This window comes from Drosophila subobscura, chromosome E (assembly GCF_008121235.1).
Source record: "Drosophila subobscura isolate 14011-0131.10 chromosome E, UCBerk_Dsub_1.0, whole genome shotgun sequence".
NCBI classification, from domain to species: Eukaryota; Metazoa; Arthropoda; class Insecta; order Diptera; family Drosophilidae; genus Drosophila; species Drosophila subobscura.
Genome location: NC_048531.1, coordinates 18,563,978 through 18,591,140, shown reverse-complemented (window position 1 = coordinate 18,591,140; position 27,163 = coordinate 18,563,978). Strand labels below are relative to the sequence as shown.

At 48.5% G+C, this 27,163-nt stretch overlaps 6 protein-coding genes across 16 annotated transcripts in view; 2 read left to right on the top strand and 4 right to left on the bottom strand.

Annotated features, from left to right (window-relative positions):
- On the bottom strand, nt 1-22,184 carry LOC117892498. 3 transcript variants are annotated; one of them, XM_034798774.1, is made up of 4 exons: nt 17,921-17,927; nt 12,072-12,074; nt 238-587; nt 1-171 (listed from the first exon to the last, which is right to left on the bottom strand). In XM_034798774.1, exons 3-4 carry the CDS (start codon nt 578-580, stop codon nt 5-7), a joined length of 510 nt encoding a protein of 169 aa, XP_034654665.1. In that variant the 5' UTR covers nt 581-587; nt 12,072-12,074; nt 17,921-17,927; the 3' UTR covers nt 1-4. The 3 variants fall into 3 exon arrangements, with proteins under 3 accessions (XP_034654665.1, XP_034654667.1, XP_034654666.1); XM_034798776.1 differs by lacking the exons at nt 12,072-12,074; nt 17,921-17,927 and adding an exon at nt 22,166-22,184; XM_034798775.1 differs by lacking the exon at nt 12,072-12,074.
- The window catches only part of LOC117892493 (tudor domain-containing protein 7), a 28,572-nt gene continuing 1,923 nt past the window's right edge, over nt 515-27,163 (bottom strand). For 2 of the 6 annotated variants that reach the window (XM_034798759.1, XM_034798762.1), the window contains 6 exons: nt 23,828-26,518; nt 23,641-23,768; nt 22,860-23,118; nt 22,647-22,798; nt 22,434-22,582; nt 21,978-22,378 (listed from right to left, as the gene is read on the bottom strand). In XM_034798759.1, the coding sequence (XP_034654650.1) occupies nt 22,149-22,378; nt 22,434-22,582; nt 22,647-22,798; nt 22,860-23,118; nt 23,641-23,768; nt 23,828-26,518 (3,609 nt within the window). In that variant the 3' untranslated portion in view covers nt 21,978-22,148. Of the gene's footprint in view, nt 588-21,977; nt 22,379-22,433; nt 22,583-22,646; nt 22,799-22,859; nt 23,119-23,226; nt 23,585-23,640; nt 23,769-23,827; nt 26,519-27,163 lie in introns of those variants that run through there. The other 4 variants (XM_034798760.1, XM_034798765.1, XM_034798763.1 and 1 more) reach the window with 4 other exon arrangements.
- On the bottom strand, nt 13,195-15,407 carry LOC117892495 (nucleolar MIF4G domain-containing protein 1 homolog). Of its 2 annotated transcripts, XM_034798770.1 has the most exons (4): nt 15,283-15,407; nt 14,884-14,953; nt 13,785-14,806; nt 13,195-13,754 (listed from the first exon to the last, which is right to left on the bottom strand). In XM_034798770.1, exons 2-4 carry the CDS (start codon nt 14,915-14,917, stop codon nt 13,461-13,463), a joined length of 1,350 nt encoding a protein of 449 aa, XP_034654661.1. In that variant the 5' UTR covers nt 14,918-14,953; nt 15,283-15,407; the 3' UTR covers nt 13,195-13,460. The 2 variants fall into 2 exon arrangements, with proteins under 2 accessions (XP_034654661.1, XP_034654660.1); XM_034798769.1 differs by having other exon boundaries at nt 13,197-14,806; nt 15,283-15,405.
- LOC117892496 lies at nt 15,793-17,366 on the top strand. Its single transcript, XM_034798772.1, has 3 exons — nt 15,793-16,169; nt 16,218-16,922; nt 16,978-17,366. The coding sequence occupies exons 1-3, from the start codon at nt 15,881-15,883 to the stop codon at nt 17,067-17,069; spliced, it is 1,086 nt and encodes a 361-aa protein (XP_034654663.1). The 5' UTR covers nt 15,793-15,880; the 3' UTR covers nt 17,070-17,366.
- LOC117892494 (basic salivary proline-rich protein 1) lies at nt 17,439-20,921 on the bottom strand. 3 transcript variants are annotated; one of them, XM_034798766.1, is made up of 7 exons: nt 20,806-20,921; nt 19,775-20,063; nt 18,882-19,555; nt 18,727-18,818; nt 18,286-18,655; nt 17,772-18,224; nt 17,439-17,706 (listed from the first exon to the last, which is right to left on the bottom strand). In XM_034798766.1, exons 2-7 carry the CDS (start codon nt 19,848-19,850, stop codon nt 17,569-17,571), a joined length of 1,803 nt encoding a protein of 600 aa, XP_034654657.1. In that variant the 5' UTR covers nt 19,851-20,063; nt 20,806-20,921; the 3' UTR covers nt 17,439-17,568. The 3 variants fall into 3 exon arrangements, with proteins under 3 accessions (XP_034654657.1, XP_034654659.1, XP_034654658.1); XM_034798767.1 differs by having other exon boundaries at nt 17,569-17,706; nt 17,772-18,221; XM_034798768.1 differs by lacking the exon at nt 19,775-20,063 and having other exon boundaries at nt 20,806-20,917.
- LOC117892497 (mediator of RNA polymerase II transcription subunit 8) lies at nt 21,164-22,156 on the top strand. The gene has a single exon (XM_034798773.1). The coding sequence runs from the start codon at nt 21,220-21,222 to the stop codon at nt 21,976-21,978; it is 759 nt and encodes a 252-aa protein (XP_034654664.1). The 5' UTR covers nt 21,164-21,219; the 3' UTR covers nt 21,979-22,156.

Genomic DNA, 27,163 nt, shown 5'->3' with positions numbered 1-27,163 from the left:
TTTATTATTTATCAACATTTTCATAGGTTTTAATGACCTTTGGCTTGAGATCGCCTGCCTTGCCGCCCTTCTTGCCCTTGTTGGCCTTTGCCTCCTTTTTGGCCAGCTTAGCCGCCGCCTTGGCCTTCTTGGCGGCCTTCCTGTCCGCCTTGCGTTTCTTGGCGAGGTTTACTGTGAAGCAAACAAAGGAGAAAATTACCTCCCAAGCTACTAGAACTCTCCGAATGTCCCACTTACCCTTGACCACTTGCGCCGTGGCCAGATTGATGGGCAGCGGGGCACACTTGAAGCCCGCTGGCGGTGCCTTGCTGAGTCGTATGAACCGGAAGCCCGTGGCATAGAGCATGCCGAGGCAGGCCTGCGGCCGGATGCGCGTCTTGGGCCAGTTCGTAAAGTACAGATCCTTCCGCTGCACCTCCGGCATCTTGACACCCTCCGTGTCGCGCCAGTAGTGCATCACGCGGCTGGCGCTGCGATTCTCCAGCTTCCAGCTGTGCCACTTGGGATACTTCTGGTAGCTGCTCAGGCAGCTGTGCTTGTCCACAAAGAACCAAACGTCCGCATCGGGATAGTACTTCATTTTGGCGCTGGCTCCTTAGTAGATTTTGGTACTAAAAATGCTTTTTAAGACAAATTTGGAGAGAGCGAAAAAGATTTTCGGCTTCTGTTTTGTTGAAAAATGTTTCTAAACTGAATTTGGAAATTTGTGTGATCGATATGGAAGAGTTACAGCTGAGGCGCAGGCTAATGTGAAGCGAGATTTGCTTTAGAATTTTAGAAAATAATGTGAAAATAATCTTCAGAAATATCAGAAAGGCTTAAGTGGAGCTTTAGCTATTGGTAGAATCATTCCTTTCTAAGCTGGAGGATTCATAGCACTAAAACAGAATCAGAAAATATATTTTGTATTCATTCCATGGCTCTTCTTCGGTCTAATACCTTTGATAAAATTCCTTCCCAATGTTCCCACTATTTGCTGGTATTATTATTAGTAAAGTTCAACCTTTGGGATCAGCTTTATTTGCATAAATATCTATCTTTTGTATAGCTGCCAGAGGAACCATTTAAAAATGTCTTGGCAAAACTTTTAGTTAATCCCCCAAAAGCAGTTGCTTGTTTCTTGCGCTTTCTTAAGTATTCTTCTTTGGAAAAGTTCAACAACTTCTGGTTAAATGTCGGAATGCCTGATGGAATTGAATTTATCGAAGGCTGCAGGTTGCAGGTTGCAGGCTGCATGTGGCAGGCAGGCACTTACGGCGACAAATGCTGTAAAAACTAAGCAGCACTTGCCGCAAAAAGTTGAGCTCATTAGGAGAGGAGATGGAGCAGCAGAGTGGCAGCGGTAGTGTGTGGCAGCCTCGTGAGTGGCCGCTGCGAAGGGACAAAAGGTGATGTCGAAAAACTGTCAATTAGGTTTAATTATTTTATGCTGCAGGGGCACACACTGGCAGAGTCGTCTTATGCAACCTCAACAAGGTGGCAAGCTCTCTCCGACTCCCTCTTTCCCCCTCTTTCTGTGTGTGTCTCTGCTGCTAAGCAAAGTCAATTATCCAAGCAGCTTTGATGCAAGTAATTGGCATAATGAAATTTTCTCTTCAGCCCAGCAGCAGCAGCAACCGCAAAGAATAGAAGCCGCAACATCAGAGCATCCCCTCACGCTGTGGCAGTGGCAGTGGCTGTAACCATAACCGTATTAGCATATCAAGTGGAGGGCCAAAGCAAAGCTGCTCTTCTGCTCTTCTGTCTCCTCTTTTTTGCGCTCTCTTTTGTTGGCTGCGTATTGAGTAAATATTTAAGCAGTCCGGCAGCTGTCGCCGGGCATTAATGGCATACATCAGGGCCAAAAAACTTGAGCTGCCGCTGCAGGCACTGTCCCAAAGTGCAAATATGTTGCGGCCAAAGCCGCAAAAACGTTTAAATATTTTATAAGCCAAAGGCACTTGCCAAGCGACTCAGACAAGGACTCGGGAACGACTAACTGCTGTTGCTCTTGCTGCTGCTGTTGCAGTTACCAAATCGTCAACAAGCGGGACGACAAGGATACAGCCACACACACACACACACACACACACACACACACACACACACGAGCCACAGTCCAGTGGGAATGGGAGCCTTGGATTGCGATGCGAAGCGATGCCAAAGGTGCGGGCATATTGGTGGTGCAGGGAACTTTGCTGGCATCTTGGAGCTGCCATCTTGTGTTTGTCTTTGCCGCTTCTGATGCGTTTACTTTGACAACTCTGCCAAGAGTCATCAATGCTTTGAAGTGGGTCTCTGTGTGTCTCTGTTTGTGTGGTTTAGGAGCAACATTTAAGCCATGGAAAGGATATGCACACAGTCGACTATCACTCTGCTGTTGCTGCTGCTGCTGTCCTGCTCCTGCTCTGTTTTTCGGCCAGCAGCTCGTTTGGCATTCCCCTAATGCCATGCATTTTCGTTGGTTGCATTTCAGGCGGCGACGGCAGCGGTGCGCAACGTGGGCATGCTGCACATTGTCTTTGTCGGTTGTTGTGGCGCTTCCTGCCGGCTTTGGGGAGTGGTGTAGCTTGCGGCTTGTTGCATTGTTCCCGCTTCCACATGAACGACAGCTTTACACACTCTTTCCTTTTTTTTTATTGCCACTCTGCTGCTTATTATGGCGCTTTCTTTTGCCTTCGTGCCGCGAAATTTCCATGGGGATTGGCTGCTGCTCCCGGAGTTGATTTCACACTCATGTGGAGACGCGAAGGAGTTGCTCCAGCGAAGGTTGTCCACAGCCAAAATTAAAGCCCAAAATTATCGCACTTCAATTGGGTTTTTTTAGCCAATTTTTGCAACATTTTTTCTTCGTTTTGCATAATTGAGATTCAAGAAACGAAATGAAGGCTGCCTCTCCCCTGCCCCTCCCTCTTTGCAGCATAATTATGTCGCCATGGAGCACCATCATCTGGTTTATACACATTTTTATCATGGCGCATTAAAAGGCTTTTAAAATTTATTGATATTACCGACTCTATTAAATTATGCCACCGCCCCCAAACCACTCCCACTCCCACCCACGACTATGCGTTGTCTTCCCCCGTCCCCCACTGCTGCTGCTGACAGCAGCAGCAACAACATTTTACTTGTCGCCAGTGGCAGCAGCTCCACTGCCGTCCGATGACTGACAGCAAAAATTGGCAATGCCAAAAGCATCAACGACGAGCAGCAGCAGCAGCAGCAGCAGCAGCAGACCCGACGATGCGCCGCGGCGCTGTGTGAAAAGAGAAGCAGATGGAGCCATAACTGGAGGGCGACTGCGTGGGGTGGGTGCAAACTCAATTTGTGTGAAAAATACTTTTAGTTACTGTGCATATTTTAAATGTAATACACAAGCAGAGCAACGGCAGCAGCAGCAGCAGCAGCCACAATGGCAGCAGCGGCGGCAGAAGCAAGAAGAACAGCAACCGGCAAGCAGCGTGATGTGAATTTTATATACCAAACAAATATGAAGAGCAGGAAGGAGAGGAAAAGAGATGCAGAAGCGACGGTTTTGGTACCCTAGGAGATCAATCAGTCATCGATATTGATTACATTTCTGAGATTCAACTTAAACTGAATGCAAAACAGATAAAAAACCGATTTTCCCTGACAACCAAAGACATATAGTAAACCTGCTTATATCTGCATATATTCCCGATACATGGCTACCCCAGTGCATGCCAAAAAACTCCATCAAATGCTCATACCCTGCCTTTGCCTAGGGTATGCAAAAATAATGCTTTACAGTGTTCGATGGGAGCTGAAAATGGGATGAATTAATGCATAAAGAGTGGCAGCCATTGAAATCAGCTTATAATGCATACACAGAGAGAGAGAGAGAGAGAGAGAGAGAGAGAGAGAGATAGGGAGGGTGAGAGAGCGCGCTGCATACGTGGCATATGATTGATAAATTTTCACTTTGACAGCTCTCAAACACAGTGGCAGACACAAGTTCAACGAACAGCAGATGTAAAAACAGCTGCTGTGTGGCGTGAGGGGTCGGCAGGGGGGAGAGGTAGTAAAACATGAAACTTAAAAGAATTGATTTAAAGAGTATTAAAATGAATTATGTTAAGTGCTTATAAGCAGAAAACTATTCACAACAGATGAAATAAATATTAAAAACAAATACACAAAAATATTTACACAGTAAATAAATAAGCCAATAAATAAGAAATGTAAAATTATGTTACAAATATATGCACATAAAAAATGATTTAAAACCCCCTTAAAGTCGCCCAAAAAAGTCTTCTCTGCTCTGTGAATTAAATAACTAAAGACAGAAATCATCATAGACGTCATGCCCATGCCCCCCATTGCTGTCGCTTCAATTAGAATGCAACACGCACACACACCAGAAGACACAAAAAAACACGCACAGATAGACTGAGAGAGAGAGAGAGAGAGAGAGAAAGAGCCTCAGCGAGTGGGGAATAAAAAGGAATCACATTTTGGCCAACATCACACTTCATTAGCACAGGTTATCGTTCCGTCTCTGTGTCTATGGCTGTGCCTCTGTTTCTCTGTGTGATTCCGAGTGCATGTGTCTGTTTGTGTGTGTGTGCCACGCCCCTTTGGGTACCATTTGGTAAAATTTCGCATGCACATGGCGCAGACATTTGAAAAACGGCCAAAAAGCGACCATGACGATGGGGCTGTGGAGTCTATGGCCGTGCCGATGCCTGAGCTTGGGAAAAAACCCCCCGAAAAATGCAAACTCCCAAGCACGGAAAAACTGCAAAGTTCGAAAACAGACACAGACGGAAAACGCGACTAGATTTGGTCGCGGGGTGGCAGATTGTGGGGAGACGGGGCATAGCACAGGGGCCAGACACGTAACCCCTTTAGCTGGTGTCAAAGGCAACATACAAATTCGAAGCTCCAGCAGAGGCAGCGGCAGCGGCAACAACAGCAGCAGCAGGGAGCTCAGCTCAGCTGACGAAAAAAAAAAAAAAATGGAAACGATGGGGCAAGGGATTGGTCGCCATAAATTATGCAGCACGCGGTGGATGCTGCAATCTGATGCCCTTCTGGTAACCCATTCCCCAGGACACTCCGGCCATCGGTGGGCAAGCGTTGGACTTCAGTGCTTTCAATTTGTGGCACCCTCTGCCCTTTGCACCCTGCTGATGCTGCTGTTGCAACTTCATTTGCTATTGAAGTTGTGAAGCTTAGCCATGGCTTTGTTGCTGCCCCCCCTGGAATGTGGCAACAACGGGCAACGGGCTCAATCATCAATCCACCGCGGATCCGGAGTTGCCGGTTGCCGGTTGCCAGTCGCCAGTCGCGGCAGTAGACAAGGGCAATCAAGCGGGCAGCTTTTTGGGGTCGCCCCACCCCCTGCTGCGTATTTTTGGGGAATGTGTTGTGAATGTGTCACAGATACGCGAACTGTGGGCGGTCCAGCTAGCGAGCTACACATAAAGGAAATATTTCCTTTCAGGCACTAATTAAATGTCACTCTGGCTTAATGCGCCGTGACTTTCTCCTTGGCTGCTCGACTATGGGGACCCCCTCAAGGCCACTCGGCGGAAATATGATTAAAACTAATACCAATTATAGGGCGCGAGGGCGCGACGCTGCTGCGATGGCAAAGGAGTCGCGCGAGATCAAGTGGTTACCTCAACGCTGCGAGTGTCAGCGATGCCAGAGTGTCAAGGGAGCAGGGGTGCAGACCGTTAAGCACAAGGGGGGTGAGCAAAGAGCGCGCAATGATCCCCGTTTCCCATTAAATATATTATTTGTACCTGTTTCTACTTATTCTTTGCCATTTACTTACCCCCTCTTTGTATTCTCCTTCGACTACGCTACTGTCCTCCTTCGCAGCGTATTCTACTCTCTTCTGCTATCACCACTTCTCGGGGACAGCGTCTTCATTAGCCAGAACTTCCAGACACTCTGTCTCTCTTCTCTTCGCTTTCGCCTCTGGTCTTCGTCTTTCTCTTTTAGCGCACCCAGAATGAAGGAGAAGGAACGTGGTGCAAAGGAAACTAATAATTAACACTTTTTACTGCCAAGAGTCGATAATTGAATTACAGAGTGCAGTCAGAGTGGTGGCCCATCATCCCCCATCTTCCCACTTGGCAATTTCTTTGGCTGAACTTCTGCTTCGGTCTTCTGTTTCTCCTTCAGCATCATCAGCAATTCTTCACCACTCTCCACTCGTCTCTCTTTCACATGCACTGTTCTTCGTTCGTACAGCAGCTGCCAGAAAAATATTCGCAAATGCAATCGCTTATAAACCAGCAAACAAAACGAATTGGGTGAAGAGTAACAGTAATATGCAAACATACATACACACGTAGTAACATCAGCAGAGGCGACGACGAAGGCGAAGGCAAAAGGCAAAAATTCAAATGCAGAGTCGCCAGCAACGACAACAACAACAACAGTTACAGCCAAAGCCAAATGAATCTAAGAGAGACTTTTAGGGGGAGAGTACAATCAAGGTATATTAATATGTGGGTGTGCCTGGCGTGTATAACAATATGCAACTAGATAACAACCCTCACCCATGCATAAATATGCCTTGCAGTAGAATTGCAGCTTGCGAGAGAAGTGTGAGTGTGGGTTTATAAATGGGAGAGGGATAGCAGGTAGTGGAGTTTCTGTGCACTGGGTGGGAGCGCAATACCAGAGGGAGACAGCTAGAACGATAGAAGCAGCATGATGAGAGTGTGAGGGAGGGGTGCCAGCATTCGGCGGGGGGATTCTTGCATAAAAACGTTTAATTAAAATTCAAGAGCTTCTGTTTTCAGAGGCGCTGCAAGTTTTTGTTTTACTTTTTCGTGCCACGCCCAGCCACCTCCTATTTGAACGTCTTGAGTAATAGGTCCGCTCCTGGTTACGATGGTGCACAGAGGAGGTAGGGGGAGGGGGTATTCGCTGGTGTAAAGCATCAGCTCCCCAAACGAGGGTCAGGCTATGCAAATTGGCGTCTGTTTTGGATCGGCGTTAATTACTTTGAGCCAAAGTGCAGGCGACCGAGAGGACCGAGTGGAATCGAGAATTGAGAGATGAGAGCCAGGAACGAGCCCGAGATGACGTCCAGCAGGAAGCAGGAGCAGTGGCAGAGGAATGCAGATTAGTAAAGGGAAAACAATTGCATTAATGATTTCAACAAAATTATTAAACTCAACGAGGAACAACCCTCGACGTTGGCCGCAGGAGGAAACGACACTTGAAAAGTTTTGCTGTGCGAGTTAATAGTTTAATTAAAGAGAATCAAATGCAATAAGAAGCTGGTCGAGAAAGGTATTTGGAATTGGATTATTTTCATATAATTTCTTTTGATGAGTGCCAACAATGAATAAAGAGCAACTGTTGCCCGATAAGCCAAAGTCAATGATAAATGCAACATTTTGCCTGTCCTTAATAATTTTCAATAAATCCCAAACTAGAAGTGTCGGTTCCCCATGGAGCGGGGAGTCTTTTTTCTGCAGCTCTCTTTACGCTCCCATTTCGCCTTTTTTGTGTTCATCGCCAAAAGCAAACAGGGAAGAAGTAAATTTGAAAATCCAATTTGCATTTCCATCAATAATAACAGCCGCACAAAGGAATATTAGACGAAGGCGAGGGATGGGCTGCTCCGCGACTACTTCAGAGTGTCGATGCGCTTCGGGTGGGGTTGCTGTACAGGGTGCAGGGCGGAGGAACCGTCAAAAAATTTACCAATCATTAAAAATACTTCCACTTCCGTTTCCTGTGCGCACCATTTTCTAATACGCCACCATGACTTCCGTTACGTTTTGTACCCTCTGTTCTCCGTCCGCTCTGCTCCGTCGCCGCTCTTGGCCATTGTTTGAACAGCTAATGCTGGCCACGTTCCGCACTCGGCAGGGGCCAAGGCGAGGCCTGCCACAGTTAGTCATCTCGTGCTGCTTTATGTAATTTATATCCTTGCTGCATTATCCTTTATTTACTTTACTTTTTAGCATTATACTTTCTTGTGCGCTCTTGTTCTTTTTTTTTGTCCCCCAGTCCTCCAGTCGCACTGTCCCACTGTCCCACTGTTTTCTCTGCGCATATTTCTCTTCGGTTTGCTCCGCAAATTTATGTATAAAAATGAGCGAAATTGCAGAACACATTTTTTCCATTACTGAAAATAAATGTCTGAAGGATGTGCCCAGGCGTCCTCCAAGAAGGACGTCCTCGCTGGCCTGGGCTGTGTCTTAGATCAAAAAAAATCGCTCCTTACTGATGAGCTTCAATGAATTCAATCAGAATTCATTTGAATACAGTCCGTGCATACCAAAGAGGCGAGATTAAGTGGCCAAAGCAGGGGAAGGAGCTGGAGTAGGACTGGGAGTAGGAGTAGGACCACAAGCTGGAGCGCTAAGACCGAGTGAAAGTGTGGAGGAGTCAACTCCTTTTGACTGATATCCTTGTGGCCTGTGTGGGGCCTTGCCTTGCCTGCCTGCCTGCCTGCCTGCCCGGACTTTGCCTTTGACGAATAAGTAATCAGCGCTAAGTTGGCAATTGAAAGCGATGCCCTGCTCCTGCTCCCACTCCATGCTTGTGGTTTTCCCTCGACTTTTCTGGCTTTCCCTTGGTTTTCCTGGTATTCCTCGGTCAAGTAGTCCACTGTGGGCAGGGGGAATGTGCCAAAAATATGAATGTAAGAAATGAAGCAAGTTTTTACGGGCAGCAGGCAGCAGGCACCAGCAGCTCAAGTCGCATTGTCGCTGTGCCACAAAGCAAGGCAGAAAGGTCACCTTTTGCAGGGAAAGATACCTGCAGACAGCCAGAAGGACATACGCACATATGAAAGGAAAAGGAAATAAAGCCAAGGCCAAGAAAAACAAAAGAGAAACTCAAACAAAGCTCACAAAAGCAGATAAAAACGAAGGCAAAAAAGAAGTCAAACTTCCAACCAAGCAGACAAAGCCGCAAATACTCTTTAAAAGATCAACAAGTTGCAGGTGAAGCAAGCTAAATGTTAGTTGGGTTCGGTTTAGGGGTTGTTTTTGTATGGGATAAGGGTGGGTTTTGCATGAAGGGGAAGCTAAAACTACAGGGAAGCTGCTGGTGGAAATGGATCTCCTTTTGGGCTGCAAGTTCCAGCGATCTCTCGCTCAATCTGGGGGTACATAAATGTACCCCGAATTAGGGAATTTATATCACATTTAAGGAGCAGCAGCAAGACATTACATAACATGAGTTTGGCCAGAAATTATGTACAAAGATTAAGAAAGCAAACCGCCATCTGCCTGGGACCTGAGCCGTGTTGACAGTTAATGCTGCAGGCAGACAAAAACAGATGGGGAAGCACATTGAAGCGAGGGGAGTAGCGGGCAGCGGGGAGTAGCATAATGAAATTATGTATTTTCCGACCAAACAGACAACCATTCCGCAGCGCATGTGGAAGCGGCTTTATGGCTGTCAGAGAGAGAGATTTTCCCTATGTTGTTCGCTCTTCAAATTTGCTACAATAATAAAATAAAGATGGAATTTGAGCAAACAAATGTCGAGGGGCTGGGGGTAGATTAAAATTAAGTATCCAATAAAAGAAAAGACCAATAAAATAGGCAACGCAATGTGTAAACAAGTGAGCAAGTCAATCAAATTATGAAAACTTTGGAAAACAAATCTGAATGGAATGAGCTTGAGGGTACCTCGCATTCTGCAGCATATCCTTTAGCACATCCTTTAATTGTTGAACAAAGGAATGCCTTCTGTAGGATTATTTTGAGGTATCTGAGAAGTAGAACAATAGTAGAGGCAGGCCAAGACTTAATGGAGGAACAGTGAACTGGAGGAACTCCATGCCAACAGAATTCCCCACTTTAAGGCACCCCCACCCCTACCACATTCTGCACCCTGAGAGCATTTCAACAGCTGCCGAAACAAAACGAACATTTCAGCTTGAATCTCGAGCATCTACATCTCTGCTGGGCAACGGGGAATCATTTACTCGATATCCGATTGCATTGGCACTGGCGTGTCCTGCCATCATGTACTGCATGGCATACGGGTACGTGTGTCTCTGTGTGTGTGTGTTGTGTGTCGAGTGTTGTTTCCGTTTTGCTTCGTTTGATTTCGATTCTAATTGCTTGGGTCTGTGTCTGTGGCAAAATTACCTGAACAACAGCCAAACTTCACTCCAACCCCAGGCCCCAAAATGGACAAATAATTATTCGTGCAAACCAAAATCAACCCCAAAATTCCCTCAGGAAACAACGGTAACAAAAGGCAGAGAGAGGGTAGGTGGGGAAATGGGATGATAGTTCGATTGCTACCTGTTAGCCAGCTGCAAATGAAGCACCAAAATGCACCCACCCCACACACCCAATGGACTCTCTTTTGCTCTGCTTTCGTAGTGGGTATCAAAAATTAAGCAAATATCACGTCGCTCAGACAAAATCAAAGACAAGCTCGACTTTTGGGATACAATGTCTGCCACTGCCCCTGCCAGTGCCCCCCCTGCCACATGTTCTCTGACGGAGGTGCGTGTGAAAATCTTTCAACATGTGCGAGTCGAGTTGAGTTGAGTTTGCCCAAAAGTTGCTCCTTCACCAATTGTTGCTGGGGGAATTCTGTTTGATTTCGCTTCGATTTTAATTACAGAAAGTGCTCAACAGGAGTCGAAAGATTGCCCCGAAAGTGTTTTGCCAGATTGTTGCTAATTATTTGTTGCTACTTTATAGATTTTGGGGGGTTGCGAAAAACGGCTTTAATCTGTAATAATCTCTATTGAGATCCTTAGTGCTTCAAGCACTACACAAATAGAGCTGCAGCAAAGTTTTATTTTTGGGTGGAGTCATTGCTAAATCATTGAGTACAGTCAACACTTTTTAACTTTGTTTCAACTGGCTGGACTCCACACACAAACAGAAGGCGAGTCAAAGAAAGAGAGAGAGAGAGGCAAAAGGGTGTGTGTGTGTCTGTGTGCATGTGTAAGTAAATTGTAGAGCTGGCGCAAACGAGTAAAGAAATCGCTCATGCAAAACTGATTGACTGTAACGAAAGAAATTGCAAAAGAGAAACACGAAACTTGTTACAGTTTGCTGCTGATTTTTAGACCCATCCACGATGAAGGTTTGCCCTCAGTCACGCCCTCAACAGCCCCAGCACCCCCGGCAGCCCGTGCAGCCAGCAAGGCAGCCATTCAGCCAGCCGTCTGTTATCTGTCGGCGTTTATTTATGTACATACTCGCACTCGTACCCTCTCTCCACACACACACACATGTCTGGTGTACAGTGGAGGCTCTCAAAGTGTACCCATCTAAACCCCCAAAAGGTTGTACTTCAGCTATTACGGAATTAAGGAACACATTTCCTTAGTTAAAGTTGCAGCAAAGTTCAAAAAACATTCCATGATAAATTTTCCAATTACTTTTGCAGTTTTTTCTTACCTCTTTTTGTTTTCCCCTTGCCGATCCTCCACTGTAGCCGGTGTTGTGCCTGCAACATTTTCATTTGCTGTTGCTGATTTTTATTGAAACGAAAATATCGTTGGCCCGCGTCTACACGCCCTTACGCTGTGGCTCTCTCGCTCTCTCTCCACCTCTCCCTCTCGCTTTTATGTTGCTTTCGAACTTTTTGTTGGTTGCGCACTTAATTGAAAGGAATTGTTAATTCACAAGTCCCGTTCCACGTTCCACGCTCCACGTTACCCATCAGCCATCAACAGTCCCTCCCCCCACAGCATGCCAGCAGCTCCTTTCAGCTCTTTGTGCGTGATTGGCTGCCAAAGGCTGCCCAGGCTGGGGGATCCTCCTGTTCAATCAGTTATCAATCAATTTCTTTCACCGTTTGCTTTAAAATGTTGCTGTACTGTTTTGTATGGCAATTGCTGCGGATTGTGGATCGTGGATGTTCAGATGGAATCCACAGTCCACGGCACGATCTGGTGTCGGCCCTCTGTTGGCTCTCATTTCCTGCTTTTTTGTTGTTGCTTGATTCATGACACTTATTTCGTAATTTTCAGCATATAATGTCATTGCGTGTGTGGATTATAAAGGGATTATGTCCTCCCTCTCAGCCTCGAGGGCTTGCTCACGCTGTCGCTCTCTCTCCCTCTATCTCGTTCTCCGCCACTTAACCGTTATAATTGCTCACGTTCTCACGCGCTCTCATCGCCAGTGTTCATACACGTAGTCCCAGCCCCTGTGGCTTTTAAAACCAATTTGGTAAAAGAGTCCAAACAGCAGCAGCGAGTTACAGCAGCACCCGACCAGACCAGGTCAAAAAGCTGCTCCAAGATGTGTGTAATTAGACGTGACTTCTCCTCAAGTTTTACTTCAGACTCCCCAGCCTGTTCTCCCAGTGGTTGCTGTGGGCGGGACTTAAAGCCGGCGCTGCTTTTGTTGTTGTTGTTATTTCGAGCTTAATTGTGCGAGGGCATGCCCTCTGGCGGGGGTTGACGCTACTACAGATTGGGGTTAGAGGCTGTAAGATTAAAGAACGAACTCATTCAATAGATAACCTATAACCCCCCACAGTTGGGCTGCCTTCACCCCTCCCACCAACCTCAATTAGCCAGGTCGCAGCTTAGGCATCGACACATTAGCATTAAGCGATTTCTCTGCCTCCCCACTCTTTACTCCCTCGCGCCACCTGCCTAATCAGATTATCAGCTACCGTAGACGCCAAACGAAAAACAGCTAATTTGTGCAGCGGAAATCACAGGCAGGAACATGGCAGCAGGAGGTGAGGGGCGGCACAATCTTGTACGTGTCAGTGCCAGCCCCCAGCCTCCGGGTCCTCCTGCTCTGGCTTTTGTGGAAATTGAAAATATGTCAAATAATTACACATTTTTATGGGAATTTTTCAATTTATATGCCGTCAAATAAACGCTGCGTGCACATCACACGATTGACATGTGCAGATGGCTGAGACTTTTACATTTTTTGTTGCTCCTTCGGCTGCTCCTTACTTGCGAGTATTTATGCAAATTTATCCAAATTGACCTTGAAAAAAAAAGCTCAGTTCCTTTTGAAATTTAACTGACAAAAGCAGTAACCGGTTGCAGGCGACATCTATGGGCGAAGAAGTCAAACTGCTAGCAAGAGATGACGACACAGCAGCTGAACATTGCCAGCAGGCGACATCTATGTGGGAGACGTCAAGTTCATTGCGACAGATGGCGACAGTGCCGATAGAGGGCAGCTAGATTCTGTCTTGGGGCGGTTGATTCAAAAGAATTGATTGAATGCGTAAGTTCTTTTTATTTTTCTTTCTTTTTATTACCTTCCTAAACACTAATATTCCTTATGCTAAAGATGACCTCACAACATTTTTTGGCATTCAAAGTTTTGCTTACAAAAAACCGAAAAGAAACGGAAAAACTATTTAAACAATTTCCTAGCTAAACTAAGGCAAAAAAACCCAACTAAAAACCAAATACTAAACACAAAACCTACAAATTTAGATGAAAGCCCCAAGCTAAAATTGAATTCTAAACTATAATCCTATTAACCTATCCTAGTCCTACACAAACCTAACCCATAAATTCCCTATGCAACATGACACTGGTCGACAAGGACCACATCGTCGTCCACTATTTCCCCATAGCGATTGGCATGGTGATCGTGGCGTACTGGGCAGCTGATGACAAATTCTTCCTCATCCTCGCGGTTGGGTGAGGCATTCTTGAGTTCGTTCTTCTTGGCGGCTTCCAGTAGACGGCGCTGCTCCTCCTGCTTGTTGAACTTGCTCTCTTCGTTCTCCTCGTTGTCTTCGTTGTCCTCTTTGTCCTCTTTTTCCTCGCCGTGCTTGCCGTTTTCCTCTTTCTCCTCGCTATTCTGGACCTTTTCCTCTTTCTCCTCGCTCTTCTGGACCTTTTCCTCTTTCTCCTCGTTGTTCTGGACCTGGTTCTCATTCTTTTTGGCATCCATCACCAACCCCATTCCCAAGCCATTCTTCAGAAGACTATCGATTAATTTGGGCAACTGCCGCAGCGTCATGTCATCGGCGTGATCGATCAAATCAAAGATACGCGCCTGCTGCTGGAACATCTGTGCCATGTCGAACATTGGCGGCAGAGCCTGCAATGTCTTCAGCTTCTGATAGTACTCAGCGGGAGTCAAAATGTGGCCACCGTTTTGTTTCTTCACCTGGCGAATTCTGGCCACATTGTGGGCCACCATTTTCGGCTCATAGTCGAGTTCCTGCTGCGCGTTATCGTCGGTCATTTTGGGTGCCACCAGTTGGAACTCCTCCATCTCGGTTTTGCCATCCGGCAAGAGCCTCTTGCTGTAGAAACCACGAAGGTGGTGCGGCAACAAAGCGTGGCTGCGTTTCTTGCGTGCATTTTGTGGATCACTCTTCAGCGTTAGACGACCGCGAGGCGGCGATGGGGGAGCAGATTGGGCAGCAACCACAGACACAGAAGCGGGATGGCGACGGTTGCGACAGTAGCGGGCCATTAGTTCTTGAATTCTTGGCGAGCGATGACCAGAACGGGGCGGAGGAGCAGACGTGGCAGCGGGATTGCGGCTCGAGTGGGCCATAATTTCATCATTCAACAGGTCAAGGCGGCGTCTGGCGCTCTGCAGTTCGGACATAAGATTCGCGACCAGTTCTGGCGTGGATGTGGTTGCGTTTGTTGTGGCAACTGCTTTGGTTGTGGGAGCTGCTGTGAAGCCAGTGGAGTACGCGAGCACAGTTGAAGGCGTGGCTGTGGTGGCCACTGCTTTAGTTGTCATCATTTTGGGCGTTGCTGCAATTGTAATGCTGCGCGCTTGACTTAACATCTTGGTAGAAAAAGTAGAGTTGCTCGCATGGACAGCCAGAGTGGAGACTGGTGAGCGCTTCACGCGCAGCTTCTGGCCGATTCCTGGCTGCATCAGCATCACGGCACCTGAACCCAAACACACCACACACCAAAATATTAGTTATGCCTGCAGATAACATAGTAGAGAGTGGCCCCATACTTACACCAGAGGATCAGCAAAATATTCATCGTGGACATGATCAAAGATTCGGTTCGTTATCAATTAAGGCAGCTCTGGAAAAAAAATAAATTTAAAAATATTAAAAAAATAAAAATAGAGTAGCAAAAAAAATTTAAGAACTTTCTCGGAAAAAATTGGGCTAAATTTTCGACAATAACTAAATTAAGCTAAAAAAAAAATGTTTAATTTAAAACTTATTTAAAATTTAAATTAAATTAATTTGTTGTTCCTTAATTCACATTAAAACATTCACAAATATTTAAATTAAATTAAACTTTTGTGCCGCAATTTATAACGAAATGAATGTAACAATTTTCCACAAAACTTTTACAAATAAATTTTAAATTTTAAATTTTGTATTTATTTTTTTTTTTCAACTCACTTTTATTTTATTTTACTGGGATATGTGCTCGGCACAAGGTTCTAAATAAGAATGATTCAAACAGCTGCCTGACTCGTAGAGCTCTGCTGACAGTCAACTGTGAAACCAGGAAAAGGCTACTAGATTCCCAAAAATTACAAAAAATGTATGCCCCTAATATTTTGTCCGATTTAAAATGCTTTGGTAGCTTTATTCACAATTTAATCTACCAATCATAGCTATTTTCCCATCGCTAGCAAAGCGTCTGTTAGATGTGTCAAGATTTTATCTGTCACCTGACAGCTTCAACATTTATTCTGGTTTCCTGGTTTCTGGCTTCCTAGCTAACCATAATTTTCTGTACGCGATATCTCGATCAAGTGGGAATAATTCTTCTCGGTGAGTAAACTATTTAATATGTAAAAATAATAGATACATTCTTGCAGAGCTGGCTTGTGTAGAGGATTTTATGGTTAGGCAAAGCTAAAATATTAATGTAGAAGCACTCAGCTTAGGTCCTAGTAGTAGAAGTGTAGTACACATCTACTGGGTGGTTTTTTCGTGGATTAAAATTGATAAATATGTGTTTAAAGCGGCAGCTGGTGCAAGTTGCACAAAAATGTCCGATGAAATGGCGTTGCGGATAACGTCACGGCAGCTGACATTAGCCTGCTCTCCCTTTCTACTCGCTTTTGTTTGTAATTTTCAACATCTGGTTCGAAATTTAGACACAAATCGGCTTAAAAATATTGAAAATTCAGCTTCAAATAACCGAATTTTATCTGCGTCTTTCTACTTTCAACACACAGAGGAAGAGGCGCCGTCTGCAGTGGAGAACTACGAGCCAGGGTCGGTGCAAGTGATTCTGGACATACAACTGCCACCACCAATGCCGCTACCGCTCCCTGGTAAGAATACAATTTATTTCTAGATATTGTAACTAATTTGCTGCACAGATGTTGAGGCAGTTCCTGCCCTGAATGCCGATGGCCTTGCAGCCGAACAACGAGAGCTTCAACCAATTGCAGCCGAACAACCAGCAGTTGCTGCACTCCAGGCTGATGAACGTGTTGAGAATTTGCAGGCAGTTCTAGCCACTCCTGTCCGTCGCGATGGAGCACGTCCACCTGAAATGATTGCCAACCGTAGACGCCATGGCCCACGTGGCTGGTGTTTTTATAATTATGAACTTATACTGCGCGACTGGGGGTACAGTGTTGCCCAACAAATGCTAATCGAGGCTTACGCATTCAGTGAGAGATCAGAAGCGATTGAAGAGCGAATAGAAGTGTTACCCAGATATCGTGCACGACATGCGCGTGTTCAAAAACGTTCGGCGTTTCGCCGTTTTCAAGAAGAAGTTCGTACATTTGGAGAACAGCTCGCAGTTGCCGGACAAGTTGTTGTTGCAGGAGGCCAGCGCTTAGTTGCCGGAATATCAGCTGGTGTGGCTGGCGCATTACGTTTAGCTGCCAGACTCAATAGACGATACGGTGTCGCTGCCGGACAGCGCTCAATGGCCGGACTGCGCTCAATTGGCGTACAGTGCTCAATTGGCGGACAGCACACAGGTTCCGGACAGTGCGGACAGCGCACAGCTGTCGTGCATTTCGGCGCGTCTGAACCACAGGCCCAAGCTGCAGAAGGAACTGCTGCTGATGGTAAGTCTTACAACTAGTTTACAATGATGCATAGATGCTAACTTTAGTCTATCAGCTGTTCCAGCTGCATCGCCGCCTGCTGCCGCTGCTGAACCACCCGTGGCGGTGGTGCGTCCAATGCCGCGGAAACGAACTAGCAGAAACTAGCCAATCACAATCGAGAGAACATCCGCAAACATCCACAAACTTTACACTGAAAAATGTGGTTACGTTTTTAAATGTTTTTATTGAATGCGTTTTACATTTGCCTTTTCGGGATCTGCGCCGTTGCCGGCCGCACAGCCCCAACACAAACTTACAATTTTCATTTTGTTAATGTAAATCCTTACTTAACATTCGCCACGATCGTGTGTCGCGCGGTTTATGCATATTTGTTATTTAGTTATCAAATACATGAGAGCCGACACAAATGCATTTTCCGTACATTTTCAATGTACAAGAAGGGGGAGTAGGGCGGGAATTGTTAATTAATTAATGTGATTAATGCGTGAAATATTAAACAAAAAAAAGCAAACGAAAAATCAAAAATTCAATTCAAATGAAATGGATAAGAAAGTGATAAGCGAGGATGAATCAGTTAGGGGAAAAGGGATAATGGGGCACTACAGGATGGGGGAGACTGCGGTGTGGATCCAGGGATTGTTGCTCAGTTGAGACGCTGAGTGACTGGCAGCTTCTTGCGACGCCGTCGCAATTGCTGACTGCGATCCCAGTACTCATAGTAGCGCTCCTGCTTTAGCCACTCCTGATATTTATACCACCATTCCTCCCACTTGATGTAGTCCTGCGAAGGAGCAAGAAAAGACAGATCTATAAATGCCACTTTGTGGAGTACTTTATGGGACTTACCTTCAAATCAAGATCCCTGAGATAGCCACGACTCTTGTAGTATTCGTAACGGACGCGCACATCGTCCCACGACAGCATGCCCGACGGTGCTGTGGTCGCCAATTCCTCCGGAAAGTGTCCGGCCGGCGCCGGCGAGTACGAATAGCGACGCGGCGGCGATTCGAGACCCTCCTCGATCATCACTTTGAGTGCACCACCCGCGGAATCTTTGGTGATGCGCATATTCTCCATGTTACTCCGATCGATGCTCCACTGTGCCATTTTCCCGAAGCGCTCCGAGAGCGTTAGCCGCGTCGTTGCCGAGAACGTTGGCAGCGACGGCACCTCATCACTGTCCGAGTCACCCGAATCATCCGAGCCGGACGAGGAGTTTGCATTCGCTCCACTGCCACTGGGCGCCCCAGGCTTTTTACGCTGTTTCTCACCCTCGATCTTGATGCGTGGCCTCACCTGCTGTGAACAATGAAAGATTTAATGATTGTATCTATGGATTTTGTGGGACTCGGACACTCACCTCCTTCTCCTTTTTCTTCTTCTTGGCCTGTGGAGCTGTGGCGACTGTAGCCGTCGCTGCTGGCTCTGGTGGCTCTGGCGGACGATGCTTGAGACGCGGATCTTCCGGCGGCGGTGAGTGACGCGACGAGCGTGCAACTTTCATGTGCGCTTCCGACGTGGCGCCGCGTTCGTGTGCGAGATGACGCATTTTGGCGTCCCGATACTTGTCGATGGCGGAAACCATACCGCCGCCTGCGCCACCACGTACCGGCGGTGGACTGCTGGGACGACCATGGACGCGGCCATGTGCATCCGGCGGCGGTATTGCCGGACCTCCAGCACGATAATGGCCACGCGGCTTTTGCGGCGGAGAGCGCGGACCGCGGGAACTGTTTTGGGGTGGAACAAACAATGGGGAATCAGCATCAATGGACACAGAAGGCTTGGTGTAAATGCTTACCGAGATCTATGGCGATGACTGGGCGAGCAGAGGGAGCATGAATCGTCGGAGCTGCTGCTCATTGAGCTGTTGGAACGCGAACGCATCGAATGCTGCAGGAATGGACACAGATTAATGACTGGAATCGTGGACAATTGACTTATGGCATGACTTACCCTTGGCGGTGGCGACGGTGGACGCTTGGAACGCGGCAGAATGTGTCCCGCACCACGCTTGTCCAGTCCCGCCGACGATGGTGGAGGCAACGGTGGCGAGCGACGACGACCCAAGGGGGAACGCGACGCGTTTGGCTTACGGCGCAAGGACGACGAGCCGGAGCTCGGTTCGGGCGGGGAACGTGGCCGACCGTGGCCATTGCCTGGGCGACGCATCATGGCATCGCTGGGGGAGCGCGGCATGGGTGGGGAACGCGGACCGCCCCGACGATCCATGCCGTGCATGGGCGGCGGCGGTGATCGACGACGCGGTTGGGGCGACAACGGCGGCGACTTTCGCAGGCCGGAACGACTGCGCGAATGGGGCGAACGGGAGCGGCCAAAGCGCGGCGGTGGACCTGACGGACCGCCTCCTCCGGGCGGATAGCGGCCATAGGGCGGCGGTGGTGCTCCCTCGCCGGGACGTGGCACACCGTGCGGCTCGCGATCACTGTCCCCGGAGCTGCTCTCGCCCTGGATGTACATTTTCTTGTAGCCGGTGTGACGCCAGCGATTCGGATCCTTCTCCTCCGCTTCGATCAGCTTCTTGTCCCAGTAGTCGTTGGTGGTGTTGGCCCGAGCCTTCTTCATGACGTTGTCGATCTCGCGTCGCTTGCCTGCAGGCAGAGATGGATCTGGAATGGTGCAAGGGCAGGCGGTTAGGTTTTTATCAATTTTGTCGGCCAGCTGCACTCATCGATCGTCCGTCGTCGGCTTTGGCTTTCGTGAGAATCGCATCCCTGCTTTATGGCGCCGTTTTAGGGCCACATCATAACACGAGGGATAAGACATCTCCCCCCGGATTACCAATGGATGGTGATTGGTTTGATTTGTGTACTGGTTTTGGGAGGTACCTGTTATGCGGGCAGCTGTCGGCTGCCTGTCCATGTGCAGTTTGGGATTCAAATCGGCGCGCCTGCGCGACGCCATCGCGGGCTGAATCGCTTCGATATCGAATATCGCTCTAGCTCTCTATTTATTTTTCTTTTTTGCTATCAAACAATCGCGCACGTATGTATGGTAGATAGGTATAGAGTGTATATAGGGGTATATCGATTTATTCGACGGTTATGCGAACGCGGCAACACACTTTACCATTTTCATTTTGGCATGGATACTTATTCAGAAAACATACACAAAAAGCTGCAAATATATTACAATTTGTATTAAAAAAACATGAAAGAGAGGCATTAGAAATGGCGTACAACAACAACAATATCAACAATCAGGTAGAGAAGAGAGAGAAACAGCTGCAGAGAGCGAGAATGAGAGAGAGAGAGAGAGAGTACAACAACACGACCGATGTGATGCGAGCGCACGTACACGATCGCGACCGAAGGGTGCGAGGGTCAGCATTCAGAGAATTCCCGTATTCCCGCATTCCCGTACACTTTCCGAGCGAATATTCCAATGCAAGGGAGTGTCTGCGTTCGCGGGATAGGGGGCGACGTTACGCGATCAACTTCAGCCCATGCCGCGACGCGACAGACCAAGCGCATGGCCAGCGGGGGCGTGGAACGACGTATGCATGTGGGGCGAGTCAATATACAGTTCCGCGCAAGAGTAGGAGCAGGATCGAGACTGCAGGAGGATCGGTATTGGGAGCACCGACCGGCTTTTGATCGTGTCATCCACGCATACACACAAATTTTCACTTTTCAGCTTCTGGCCAGCTTGCACACAAACAGCACACACACATGTACACGCCCCGTCGCGTATGTATTTGCTTTGTCAGCAACAGCGAACGAGTGTGAGCGAGATAGATAGAGATTGTGAGACACCCGACGACGACGGTAAGAGTAATTGATCCCGTTGCGTATTACCGTTTGTAGGCATTAGCGATTGTGTAAAACGATAGTAACAGTCACTAGACTAAATTGCTTACATTTTTATACGTTTTGCGTGCACGCTTAAAGAGTTCTCGTGTGGTTTTAATTGCAAATTATTTTTCACGGCGTTTTTTCTTTCACAGCCAGTGTGACCGCGGATCTATCGATAACACATACCCTCTACCCATCAAAAATATACCGAAATACACCCTCAAATTTTCAATATATATCGTAAATATACCAAGCAATTATTATTTCTCAGTTTTTTTATATTAAAAGCCATTAATAATCAATTGTCCACAGCAAAACGAAGGCCATGTTTGTCAGAACGTATGCCGCAAGTGCGAAAGTACCCAGAATGCACTTCTCAGAATTGGTATTTAAGGCAACAGCTGCTTCAGTCGTCACATGGTCACACTGTCCGGTGCTATTAGTTTTCGGAAATTAAATTGTATTAAAATAAAACGAAAATGCAGCGCGAAGAAAAGCACTTTGAGATGACGCTGGACGCCGTCCTGCAGCGCCTGAACGACTTGAAGCTGGCGGTGTTGGCCATGATCCAGAAACTGGAGATGGAGTTCGAGACAATCAACTGGCCAACATTTCTGGACAATTTTGCCATCATTTCCAGCCACTTGACGGGACTAACGAAGATTCTGGCCAAAGAGCAGTGTCCACCGCTAAGGAACCGAACGGTGCTGCCGCTGCTGGTGTCCATGGATCGCGACGAGACGCTAATAGGCATCACCGAGGGACGCGTGCCGGTCTTCTCGCACGACATTGTGCCGGACTATCTGCGAACGCGTCCCGATCCCCTCACCGAGCAGAAGATGCAAGCGAACGAGCAGAAGGCAGCCAATCTGACCAACGATGCGGCCATGAAACAGGTGACCCAATACAACAAGGTTGTCTCCCACGTCCTGGACATGGTGAGCAAGGCCCGCGAGGAGTGGGAGATTGAGTCCTCCTCGCGCACCGGCATCCAACAGACCAGCAGCATGGCCGACACGCAGCTTCTCGTTGCAGCCGTGGGCATGGGCAAGGGCATGAAGATGACCAGCTATGGCCCCGGGCCGAATATGATGGTTCCACCCTCAATACGCGCCTCCTCGCCCATGGGCGGCCCCGCCATGAGCCCGGGCAACGTGCAGCAGCAGCTCGGCAAGGCACCCTCAGCGGTGAAGACCAACATCAAGGCCGCCAACCAAGTGCATCCCTTCTCGCGATAGAGCTAAAATCATAAATTTTTGTATATTGTTGCGTTTTTCCGAGAGGAGTACAGAGTTAGCGGTTCCCGTGTGTGTGTGTGTGGGGGAATGTATCGTCTTAATAAATTATACATAATACACCTAATCCTAAGGCTATAATTAAGCAAACATAAACGTGAACAAGTTCAAAATTAAAGTCGTTCTTCTGGCTGCGGCTGCGCGTGCTTCTCGTTGATGAGAATCTCGTGCAGCTTGATGTCCTGCGGCGTGGAGGTGTCAATCAGCTCCAGGCACAGTGCCAGCGTCTCATCCTTCAATCTGCTTAGACGCCGCACAAACCCGATAAACTTTTGACCCAGCGTGAGGCTCCTGAAGCGTACACAGTTCTCCTGAGTCCAGAGAACGTCTGCCAGTTGGATGCCTGCACAGGGATATCAGTGGATTAATTACGATAATGAATAGCGACGCGGACCCACCATATAGTTGTGCTGGTATGGCCATCCTGGGCAGCTCGGCCAAGGCCGGTGGCAGCTTCCTCAGTTGATCACAGGCCACCACACCATCATCGCCCACATCCACGAAGCGCACGTGGATAATCTCATCGTAAATCTTGCGAACAATCACGCTGCAAGAAGGATTTAGAGGCGAGTTAGCTATGGGTTTGGTCTGCCCTGTAGGTTCTGCCTCACCGATGGTAAACATTGTCGCTGTCTGGTGCCGCATATGCCTGGCCAATGGCCAAACGGGCAGCTGGCACGCTCTGTGCTGAAGCGCCCTTGCAATGCGCCTGCAAATCCTTCATCAAATGCTGCAACTGATTGTAGCACTTGTAGGGTTGCACCTGGAATTACGAAAGAGTGTTAATTATGACTGGTAAGCGATGGGCTTGGGGTACGACTCACCGCAAAGTGTCCTGGATTGATGGAGAGACCAATGCGCACCTCAAAGTACGCGCCCACAGCCGGTATGGCCTCGTAGTCTTTGATTGTGGTGGACGATGACAGTCGCAGAGGCGTCACTGGTGGTGTCTGATGCTCGCTGAAACTTTGACTGCCGCTGCTGTGGCTGGACACCACAGAGCCAAAGCTGTTGCGTCGCTGCAGCTGTCCATTGGGATTGAAGCGCAGTCCGCCATCGTCGTAGCTCTGCGGACGCGTGCTACTGTGTAATGGGCAGGACGACGTGGGGAAGTAGGGCGGTAGTAGGATTGGTTGTGGGATTATTGTGGATATTGTGGAAGGTATGAAAAGTCGCTCTCGAGGGACATTGATTTGATGATGGTACGAATACGAGTATATATTTTAGGTTCTTTATATACAAAGATGCGAAATGGAGTCGTTCTTAGAGCGTTAGTTAGGTTATCTTACAATAATCGATGATGTTGATGCATTTATTTTGCTGAACATTTACTTATTGATCGGTGAATGGTGGTGGCGGTGGTGGTGGGGGGTTGGTTGGGTGGTTAGCGGTTAGCGTTATCATTTCATTTCCAGTTTATCGAAAGCACTAATAGAGAATGACATTATTTTGGCATTGATATGAGAGGGCAACAGTTCAGAACAGATATGTTATGGTTTGTGTTTAGTTGTTAGGGCAGCTTGATACCAATTAGTGGGTGGATTGTGGGGGGTGTGTGTGGGCGCATGAGTATGATGATTGTTGAGACTGGAGCATGGCACTTACCTTTGCATTTCAAACTCCATTTGTATGGCGCTGTTCACGCACATGTACATGGCATTGGCATCCTGGCCGCGCACATAAACATTCACCATGGGCAGCTGGTCACTGCCTGCTCCCTCCATCACCTTGAGCTGTGGATTACATGCAAATAAGTTAACAATTCCTTTTCTTTCACCTCTGACACACTCACTATAGCCTCGCTGCGTGGCGGCATTAGTCCACGCAGGCGTCCCAGCATATCCCCGACAATATCGGGCACGTCGTGCAGGCGCACGCGCAGCGCCAGCGGCGGGTACCCAGCCAGCGCCAGATTGTTGGCCTCCAGTCGATAGATGTTCGAAATGTGCGTCTTGCGCAGGCGTCCATCGTCCACGTAGTAAACATCGAAGGTCTCCTCATCGGCGTTCTTTGGCTTGGCGGTGAGCATGCCGCGATACCACTGCTTCAGGCCCTCCACCGACTCGTCGCAGACAAACACGAGTCGATCGCGCAGCAGATCCGACAGCGTCACGCGATGCTGCTCCCCGATGTCAGCCACTGTGGTGGCAATGCTGCGCTCCACAAACCGCAGATCCTCGTTGCGCAGCAGCACCGTGAGATCGCCGCCCTCGTTGATGTGAGAGATGAGCACTGGGTTGGACTTCTGGTCCGGACTCAGTATGGGCGCTGGTGTGTTCAGGCTGATTTCATTGGCCACCAGATCGTTGAGGTGTATGTCATCCGCCGTGGAGGTGTCGTACAGTGTGCCCACCAGGCAGGCGCTGCGCATTTCATCCTTCCAGACGCCTTGGGCACAGCCGCCCAGTTCGCTGAATTGCTTCTCGGTGGTGAGGATGCGAGCGACGACCCGCTGGCCAGCGAGCTGCTTAAGCAGCACAGCCTGAGCGTGCGGATGACCCTCGAACTTCTCCAGCGCGTACATGCCCAGGCAGATGGCTTGGGCGGGCAGCACCAGGAACCTCGGCGGACAGGCAACAAGATCTTCAAACTCAAACGAGGCAACGTCCCCGAAGTCCACAAAGTGGCAGCGGCAGGTGCGCTGCTTGGCGTCCACGGAGAGCACGCGCACGCGACTCCAGCCCTCGGCGACCTCCACCAGATACATGTCCTGCTCGTGGGGATCCGTTATCGGTGTGCGCACCGCCACATGCCTGTTCAGGTGCACCGTCAGCTCCTCCAGGCTGGATATCTGATCGATGAGGCGAGCCCAGATCTGCTTCGTGGAGTCGCAGTGCGTGATGTACAAGCTCCAGTCGTGATGGCGCTCCAAGCTGTGCTCCGACTCGCTCAGCCACGGCAGCCGAAGCTCGGGTATTTCGTGCCGCTGGGGCGCTGCTCTTCGCGGAGATTCAGGATCGTTGGCCAGCAGAATGAGCGACGAGATGGTTGTCTCCATGCGAATCTTGCTCGATTCCACAACCAGATCGTGCCAGTGGCTGGGCAGATGATGGTTGAACGTTCGCTCATACCACTCCTCCAGCTTGTGGCCCAATATGCCATTGGGATACTGCCGCAGCTCCCGGTACAGGCCGTCAATGAACTCGTGATCCGTCAGCGTGCAAATGGTGAGCGGCTGTCGTGACTCTGACTCCTGAATCTTTTGAATGGCAATCCACGCCGTCGCCTTGCGGGCTGTCAATTCGTCAGCAAACTCCTGGGGGTAGCTGCTGTAGACAAAGGCGCCCACACTCACCGAGCAGATCAGATTCGGCCGACTGTTGAACGTGCGATATTTGGGCTCCTCCAACTCTTTGAATGCGCAGTAAGCCTTCAGCGCGGCGATCGGGTCTAGTGCCGCATCCGATTTGAACACAAATTTGTTTGTATTCTGCGATTTGGTAGACTTGCGCACGGCTCTGTGATCGGGCTTTGGCGTGGGAGCTTCTGGCGTAGCAGGCGGAGTCATTGGCGCTGGAACAGGCATTGGATTGGTTGGTGCTGTGGCTGCAGGAGTTACCGCTGGCTGCACCGGCTGCTGCTGTTGTTTCTTCAGTCTATCGTTCACAGAGGTTCGCTGTTGCAGTCCCCGATTTTTGCCCGCATCAAAGGCAGCCACTGGTCCACCGCCACGATGTGGCGCACCGTTGCCCAGTATGGGCCGTTGCGGTGGCTTTCCCGCCATGGCCCTGCCATGACCATTGCTATGGCCATTCATGTCGGGTTTAACGTGCAGGACTTCTTTCGAAGGGATATCCTTTTCCTTGTGCTGCAGCAGCTGCTCGTTGCTTGGTCTTAAAGGCACGATTTTCAGCGCAGAGTTCTCCAGCCTTTCTTTGGCTTCGGCCTTGCGTCTGAGCAGCTCTTGATCTAGCTGCAGCTTCCTTATGAACTCTTCCTGCTCCCTGAGTTTCCTCTCGTCCTGCTCCCTGATCTCTGCCAGCTGCCGTTGCTGCTCCTCTCTCTGCTTGTGATAGTAATTTAACGCCTCCTGCAGCTCCTGAATCTGCTGTTCCTTTTCTTGAAGTTGATTCCTTTGCTGTTGCTGTTGCTGCTGTTGCTGTAGGAGTTGCAGGTGATTCCTTTGCCGCTGCTGCTGCTGGAGCTCTAATTGTTTCCTTAGCTGAAGCTGATTCCTTTGCTGTTGCTGCTGCTGTTGCTGCTGCTGTTGGAGCTGATTCTTTTGCTGTTGCTGCTGCTGCTGCTGTTGGAGCTCTAATTGTTTCCTTTGCTGAAGATGCTGCTGATATTGGTTACTGTTATTCAGCTGCTGGGACCTCTGTTGATGATAGCTGGCTGGAGCGGCTTTGAAAGAGCGTGGCTGTGGCTGTGGCGGTGGCGGTGGCCTTGAGCGTGCTTTGGATTTAGGTTTGGAGCTCTTCTGATTCCGCACCATACACACAATGTGATCCGATTTCTCGCTGTACTTGGCGGTGATGTAGACCTGCAAAAAGAAAAAGCTAAATATTGTTATTCTGGCAGATCAAAGCAATTGGAACCAGGGAAAGTCTTTCCGCTTGGCGAGCACCCCGTTTGGGTAACTGAAACCCAATAAAAATGCAGCTCCAGCTACTTTTCCCCCTCCCCCCTCCCAAGATCTGAGTGTTGGGCCAAGTGCCGCGTTGTCTGGTTTAGAAATCGTAGCCCGTTGTACATATGTTGATTTTTGATTGCTCAGCCAAATGATTCATTTAATGCGGGCCTGTAATCGTCCCTCGGTCTTTATAGGGTCGGGAGTGCGCTCCATTGAGCAACGCTGCATGAATATGGGTAGGGTACGAGGCCACCAGACGTGATATTGCATATAATGTATGTGGTTGATATGCAGAGAAAGCTTGCATGGATTTACATATAAACATTTATGTGTATTTTGCATTCATTTACTGCAAAGATGCTCTCATTTCTGTTGCACTTGGAATTATTGATTTGCCCGGAAAAAAGTGCAGTGCGTGTGTCGGCGGCGAGTGTCGGCCCACGCACACCCCGTGCAACGGAAGTTGAAATCTGCATTTGTTTTTGCATCTATTCTAGATTTCAAGTGTAATTCACGGACAGACAGAGACAGCAGTCGCTCGTTCGTTCACTTTCA